At 33.6% G+C, this 8356-nt stretch overlaps 1 protein-coding gene across 2 annotated transcripts; it reads right to left on the bottom strand.

Annotated features, from left to right (window-relative positions):
• Positions 1–648: 648 nt before the first annotated feature.
• On the bottom strand, positions 649–5236 carry LOC125651554 (interleukin-17D-like). Of its 2 annotated transcripts, none has more exons than XM_048880208.2 (2): positions 4916–5236; positions 649–1290 (listed from the first exon to the last, which is right to left on the bottom strand). In XM_048880208.2, the coding sequence occupies exons 1-2, from the start codon at positions 5036–5038 to the stop codon at positions 868–870; spliced, it is 546 nt and encodes a 181-aa protein (XP_048736165.1). In that variant the 5' UTR covers positions 5039–5236; the 3' UTR covers positions 649–867. The 2 variants fall into 2 exon arrangements, with proteins under 2 accessions (XP_048736165.1, XP_048736166.1); XM_048880209.2 differs by having other exon boundaries at positions 4975–5236.
• Between the last annotated feature and the right edge of the window lie 3120 nt (positions 5237–8356).

Below are 8356 nucleotides of genomic sequence, written 5' to 3'. Positions count from 1 at the left end.
GTTGAGACCTGATATCGTTGTATTCTTGTGTTGCTGTCTCATAAATTTGATTTAACATATTTTCCTACTATACTTGTGTCCAAACATACCTTCAAATATTCATTAAAGCCCCATACGACCCGAAAACTCCCAGCTTCAAATGATTCCGTTTGCAACTAGTAGATTGGTACTAAACGTGTCGTTTTCCAATGGCTTATGTATTTCATGAGGATATTTTAAAACAAAAACAAAAAAAACTTTCATTTTTGAAACTTCATGAACGTATGAACTCCAACGTTTCGGCTAACACGCTTCATGAAACGTATACCGGTGTGAAGTGTTGCAGTTCATACTCATGTATTTTCAAAAATGAAATTTATTTTTATAATTACATTCTGCTTTCATTTCTGTCGGAATTCTTAGCCATTGAAATAGACTTATTATATCAAGATCCCTGTGCGCATAACTGCAACGCATTCATGGCGACATGGCTATCATTAAAACAATATGGAAGACAAAACATTGGAAATGTAAGTGTTTGGTAAAGACTTTGAAAAATTTAGGGTGGGGTAGATTGGGGTCACCAGCTGTACTTAAAATCTTGCAGCTTGAAACATTTTCTGATTGATTTACCTAACACCAGAAGACATTTAACATTGCACTAGATAGTAGATATTTCATGTTTTATTTCAAATATGATTTTAACAGTTGGTAAAACTTTCAAATAGCCATAATAATGTACACAGCAAAGTAGATCAATATCAAAACAAATGTAAACAATGATTTCTGTAAAGGGCGTGATTCCTGTATGATTGCCATCAAAATATAATACTGAACAATACACATACAATTTCAAAAAAGATTAATTCGCGCAGAAATCATAATCTGCTACCTGTTTTTGGCACAAGTACAACCTACAGGCACACGAATGTTGTTGTCATGACTACCCCTACTTGTTACCCTAGAAACAGTCATGGATATATATATTGGTTGACAAGAGTATTCACTCGGTTGCCCCTTGCATCCGGTACACAAACACTTAGCGTAATAAATATCACGTGGTTGACGTTGAACATCCGTATTTCGACACATGACCCACGGACATGTGGATCGTTTCCCCAAAAATTCATTGTCGTAAAATGGCGAGTTTTCGTGTGTAGTCGCTGGACACTGAAGAGCGGGAACAAAGTTCGTTCGGCATTGCTGTAGAGATCCTAAAGCTTGTGATGAGAACCATTCAGTCGTGGTCGAATGTCGATTGTGGACAGACCTTGCACATGGACAGTCTGCATGAATCGCCAGGACAGTTACCTACAAACAAAAATTTCATATTATTTGTTCTATTATTATATTTCTTTTGAATTAGTTTGTCTCTATCTAACATGAATATCATTGGTGAACTTGAAATATGACATGACAGTTTTTCCTTACGAAAATACTGTCTGAAAGTTATAATTAAACATATTCTGTTGAACTTGAAATGATCAATTAGGATCGGGCAGAAGTGGGCTTATTCAAATTTGCATGTGTGAAAAGGCATTGCTATTGAATTTTGCATAACATGCCTACGTATACAGTTGTGTTTGTACTTCTAAAATACATATTAATTTTTTTTTAGTTTTTCATACACGTATGGCTTAAATTATATAGATATTCATTCTCAATTTAAGTAAGCAATTTATCATCAAATTGCACAGTGGTATTAACAACTTGCAGTTTTTCGAATTGATTCATTCATGACCTGTACACTTTGTAATTACAATAATTCATAACATTTCTTGTCACATGATTTGATATATTATAGTGTTTACTTGTGTCTTTCATTATCGGTCCTGAATAAAACCTCTACTGACTACAATGCTTTAAGTCGGGCTGGTATTATTTTTTTTTTTGTCTACTACTTAAAGGATTAAACAAAGAGAATACCTAGACAGTGTTGTGACAATTCCCTCTGTATTTTGTTGTAGTTTTTCTAATTTTTCGGAATCCACAGGATTGCACTTTCCCAATACTTCAGAAACATTGTCTGATAAAACACATTTTATGTAATTTGATAAGGACTTTGGTTTTTTATAAGTCCCACAATTTCTCGGAAGCATTGGCTGTTGTAGCGTTGATATATGCTGAGATCCTTAGAAAAATACGCCAAGATGCTTGTGAGTTTTTACAAATTCTGGCTGACAATTTTGGAAATTGAGACAAGTACTGTCTGCACTACATCTGGTGCTAAAGTACCGTGTATACTGCTTTTGTTGTCTTTGGATCAAATTTCAGTAGCCACCGTTTAGAACAAATTTCAAGTTTAAATTCACTATTAAGTAAACTGTGTGAAGCATGTCAATCAGCTACACAGAATATTATACAAATCACAAAAGGTCAAGGACGTAGGTTACTCCGAAATATCGTTAGAGAATTTTGTAAAATTATTTTGAAATGTTTTAATATTGCTAAAACCCCATATTTACCACGGAATTATCCTCCGAAAACACCTTATTTTTTAACATTATTTAGAAATCTTGAATTTACTTTTTTTTTTAAAACAGTACTTAAGCTTTGAAGTCCTTTAAAACCTCCTTTTTTATTGGTGCATTTCATGTATTTTGAAATGACCTTTTTACGTTGTTGTTTGTTCAACTGATAGAGAATCCCACGTAAACAGCAACATCCTACATGTACTTCATTTGATGCGTCCAAATTAAATCTTTGGTATCCTGTGAGCTTAACATATTATCTGCTACATGTACATCATTAAAATACATTGATTGATTGTATATTGTTTTACGTCCCTTTCGAGAATATTTCACTCATATGGAGACGTCACCATTGCCGGTGAAGGGCTGCAAAATTTAGGCCTATGCTCGTCGCTTTCGGCCTTGGAGCAGGGAGGGATCTTTATCGTGACACACCTGCCGTGACACTGACCTCGTTTTTTGCGGACTCAGCCGAAAGACCGCCCCATTTAGTCGCCTCTTACGACAAGCAAGGGTTACTGAGGACCTAAGCCCGGATTCCCACGGGACTAAGTTATATTGTTTTCAAGCATTCTCAAAGTACCTACCGCCCTGTTTATAAATTGTACATCGTTAATAAATGAGGATGTTTTCTGTCTTTTTTGTACGTTAATTTTTAATTTTATTTTTTATTATTTTTCTTAAAGGAACAACAAAGAGAAGATCTTATTAAATCATTATACTATATAGGACTTGTTGTAACAGTTGTATTATCAATACAAAAAGAATAAAAATTTAGTCATGCTGAAAATACAAATTTCCAAAATACATTGTAAAAGTCTTTGATTAATTTTAGTTTCGAGAACATCTGATTAAAAATTGCTATAAATATTTCTTATTCTTCTGGACGCATATGAATATCGATATTTTTATAAATATATGGATATAATCCCTGAAATGTAATACATATAGGAATATTTGCGACTGTCTGTATATATACAAAGTCATACACCCAGATATTTTCTTCTTTTAAAAAAAATTACATATACGGAGAATTTTTATCATTTGTTGTATCTGTTACCGATGCGATTAGGAAATGGAAAACTTAGAATCAAGATAACCAATGCAATTTGTCTTGGTAAATTTTATGGAAATGTAAACTGTATATGCATGTACCTATTTTATAATTCTAAACTGTCCAGATATTCTCATCTGGTAAACGCTTTATAGCTATCATCTACTCTAAATCAAATCTAAATACATACAGTGTATATCTTTCCAACCGCAATATTGCTTTTATGTTTTACATGACAATTGTACCGACTACGTAAGGAGAATACAGTAAGAAACAGACCTTGTTTCTGATCTTCTTTTTTTTATTGTGCCTAGAATGCCCATACTTCATTAATAATAACACTGGATAAATACTTTATTACACGCTTGTATCATCTACTAATGTATATGTAACAGCTTTTGGGTTGTTGGTTGTTGTTTTTTTAATCTCTGTATACCATTGCATAATGGTGATGAGATCCAATACATTTAATTGAATTGATAAAATATGTTCAATTTAAATTAGAAGGATTAGTGATCCTGGAGATCAATAATCACTCAAGTCGTGAACATTAAAAAGTGTTATATTCCTACTAAGAGTTTATTAAATTATTTGACTAATTAATTATGCCTCTTACACTAATTTAGAATTTTTCAATTATAGTATTTATCGAAAGAAAAAAATCCAAAATCAACAATGTAGGATTTTGGTTATATAAGTTGTTTCAAAAAGCTTTTTACCATTTCATTTGTCATATCTTTATTACATTTTTCAAGTTTTGATTCACAAATCTTTGATTGGTATTATTAAACCTAGGATATTCTCACACAATGTCGCTATATTTAAGCTTTTCGAAGCTTTGTCACCCACTAATTATCTCAAACCTTTGAACAATGCGTGTGCATATCTATATGTTTAACTCTTTGTCCCTTGGATATGATTTTCTCATAACCACATTTGTACATGTACAATGTACGAATAATTAAACAAAAGATTCCACGTATTGAATAACTTTTTCATCGATGTCATAAATCTATATGACGTGATAATTGATCAACGGAAAGCTAAATTCACACAATTTCACTATCAAAAGAAGCCTTTAGTGGTATTCTATCAGTTGATACCAAATATGTCCATTTTAGGTTATCTGAATATTTTTAACATGTAGATGAAATCGTTGCATGTTTTCTAAAACACCCTGTACTTACATAATTCGTGAATTTATATAATAGATTGGACGAATTTGAAATTCAATTCGCTCATTAAACAAAGATAGTAACATCAACGTTTTTAAAATATCTTACCATTAATCGTACAATTTTGGAGATCATTCCGTTTATTTGCGGGTGTTATTTTTGACGAAAATGCACGGCGAAAGTTTCTTATATACTCAACAAGAGGGATATTTGCCATGATAAAATTTATGACTTACCATCTTGATAAAATGAGGAAGCCATACCGGCAGTTGTTTTACTTCCTGTTTTGAGTTACCTGTGTGTGACCCTGGACATAAGCGGTATTTCCCTCTTCGTGAGCCACATGTAAGTGCCACCATTCCCCAAAGTTATGTGTCTCCCCAAAAATCTTAATAATCATTCACGAAAAACATGTTATACAAGATTCTTTGGGAGTTCAATGATTCAACACTCGTATTGGAACTATTTATAGAGACGTAAAATCGCTATATTCTATATATATATATGAAATGAAAGTTAAATCTACATTACGAGATATATCAATAAATTAATTGTGTTTTAGAAATGTAGGAAGGGGTAAATGAATGTTTGCCTATGTTTAGTTAATTTCGAGTCTTAAATTGATTTTAAATGATAATGATTTTATTACAAAATTATCTAAAGACGGAATATCATTGTTTCATGTCTGGGTTTATATCATTGGGCATATAGAAATGAAGGCATGGAGTTAATTGATGGAAGATACATTGCCCCATGTTACCGTGATACAGACAGCCGAGAGATTTACTCCTTATATCTATATTTTGCAATATATATATTTTTTACGCTAGGTTGCTTTATCGAATAATAAAATACATTGAATCACCGTAAATTTATTATTGACAAAATATTGATGAATGTGGATTTATTTGTGATATAATTTTTGGGGAAAGAATGCAATGCATCTCGCAACTGTTTTGAAGTATTGAATAAAGAAACAGTACTCGCATTTCGTTTCCTGTATCGATAGACTTATGTTATGCCAGTGTATCAGAGTATATGAATCTTATGGATAATTGGTTTTTTTTCTCCCTCCATTTGTAAACTACAATTTAACTGTCTTAGTACTCTCCTGACGACCTGTTCATATTTTATTCGATGAATGATTTTAGAATCGTCTCTCAATGTAGATTTCGATTCATCATACACTTTATTTGATATATTAGTGATGAATGTAATGTAAAGAGGTACATCTTAATTCCTTCATCCCAAAAATGAGATACGTAGTATTCGGTAATTATGAGATGACTCTGACAGGAGCCCTGCTTTACAAAGTGGGATTCTCGGGGGGAAATAATGTTTTCTGAAGGATTTTAATCAAATTTGAATTTAATCTGACAAGTAAAATTGTAGAAATACACGCATCTCCAATTTTTATCATAAAAGCTGCGAAAATAACGGCCAAAAAGGTCATAAATTATGTTTGCACATTTAACATGGTGCCGTTATAAAGTTGACCGGCAATACTGATGACGTAAAACAAAACGAAGGGGATTCCCTCTTCATCGTTTGATAAACAACATCTAATAAATTTCATGCTACTTGCGTCAATCGGAAATTTGAAGTTCCTATCAATTTCAAAATACCTTTGAAGAATTCAAATACTGCCCATTTGAAAGATTTTGAACTAAAATAGGTTAATTTGAATTACTTGCGAAATTTACCGAATGACAACGATCGGAAACCGACCATCGCGAAAATTGTCTGTACATTCACTTCACCTCCAAACTCTCGTCTTCAGTAACATGTATGTTACGTTAATTATCTGTACACCACGAATTAAAAGAAAACCATATCAGTAAACATTGAACATTGTAAGGAGAAAATGCTCCTGGGTAATAATAGACTACTCCCCTAGCACAAAATGAATCTGAGTCTAGGTGGGTTTTTTTATATGGCAGAGAAGCCGCCCTCGGTTACAAGCCCCGTTTCATTTCTGGATTTTGAAGTTCTCTGTGTGTCACGGACTCATTTCTAGATAGCAAATCAAATCAATTTCACGCATATATGACCTTAGACTCACAGATACACAAGACTAGAGAATCTACAGATATGCATTTAGGAATAGGAGAAATGTAGAAATGACCGAGACCGTAAACCGAGATCAATCCTTTCTCTCACAGAATGCACAGTTTTAGCCTTTCTCCTAATTTTGAAAATCATTGTCTCTGTTGTTAGCATTATGAAAACATGAAGATAATGAACAGTGATCAATCTCATAACTCCTATAAGAAATGCAAAATTAAGGGTTTGGTAAACACGGATCCCTGTACATACCAGAGGTGGTATCAGGTGCTTAGGAGGAGTAAGCATCCCTTGTTGACCGGTCACACCCGCCGTGAGCCCTCTATCAGATAACCGAGTAATCCGTTGTCAAAATCAGTGTATAAAGAACGGCCTAACGATTGATATGAAACACGTCAGACAGCATTTGACCCCATGACAGACTGTATTGGCAAACTTGATCGTTATATTTACCATATAATTTACAAAATGTTGACTTTAAACGAGACTTTTGAAACCCCTGTAACAAACTTGCTTGTCAGTAGCCTGCCTTGATTTAAATCTTATCATATGCAGAACAAGCTCTTACGTATCGAATCAGCTGAGAGACATAAACACCATATGTAGGTGATAATGGAATATTGCTACATAAATATGGAAAGTTGACAATGGAAAAGCTGATGTTATACCGTTTGTAATTAAGTTGAGTCGTCGGTTTGCCGTTACCATTTATGTTCAAAAAATATATCTAAGTATGAAGCAGATGTGAAAGACTCTCCATCCTGTCCCATTACACTACATTTCTGTAGAGTCCACAGGGATATATAGAATTGACATATGAATGAAAATGATTATTGTTGATTGATAAAATGTCGTCGATTTATCTTAATGTAGTGTTGAAGGCCACAGCAAAATGATTTTTTCTCATGTAGAAGCTTTTGAATCAATTCTACCTCATAAGAATATGAAAAGAGGCCAGCTACTAAAGGAGCACAATTCGTGCCCATTGGAATTCCAATAGACTGCTGGAGGACCTGATCACCAAAGTCTACGAAGATGAGGAGCATCTTTGAATTTTAAAATAACAACTTCAGAGTACTTGTGCGTGGAATCTGAGTGGTGTTTTACAAATTAATTTTTTGAATGACTGATCACCAAATATGAATATTTCCGTTTTCCATATTTGTTGAAGAAGCACCTTTTTATGTCGTCAAAAAGTATAATCTTTAATTTATCATGAGAAATGGTCGTTTCTGTAGAGGTCCATTCTGTCCCATTACATTACATTTCTGTAGAGGAGAGTCCATCCTGTCCCATTACATTACATTTCTGTAGAGGTCCATCCTGTCCCATTACATTACATTTCTGTAGAGGACAGTTCATCCTGTCCATTTCTGTAGAGGTCCGTCCTGCCCCATTACATTACATTTCTGTAGAGGACAGTTCATCCTGTCCATTTCTGTAGAGGTCCATCCTGTCCCATTACACTACATTTCTGTAGAGGTCCATCCTGTCCCATTACACAGTATTTCTGTAGAGGACGTTTATGAAATTTTCTAAGATAATTGAAATTCAGTCTTTGTTTTATTTTGGACATTTGTTCTGGCAAATGGGTCTATGTGTGTATACAGTCC

Source organism: Ostrea edulis, chromosome 5, assembly GCF_947568905.1.
Source record: "Ostrea edulis chromosome 5, xbOstEdul1.1, whole genome shotgun sequence".
In the NCBI taxonomy this organism is placed as follows: domain Eukaryota; kingdom Metazoa; phylum Mollusca; class Bivalvia; order Ostreida; family Ostreidae; genus Ostrea; species Ostrea edulis.
The sequence above is the reverse complement of the archived record's forward strand: the minus strand, read 5'-3'. Positions and strand labels throughout refer to the sequence as shown.

Bases quoted from the DNA above. Each gene is read 5' to 3' on its own strand.
- LOC125651554 (XM_048880208.2), bottom strand. From the start codon at position 5,038: ATGGTGGCACTTACATGTGGCTCACGAAGAGGGAAATACCGCTTATGT. The intron at 1,291-4,915 runs GTAAGTCATAAA...TTTTGTTTGTAG, and splicing joins TTCCTCATTTTATCAAGATG to GTAACTGTCCTGGCGATTCA.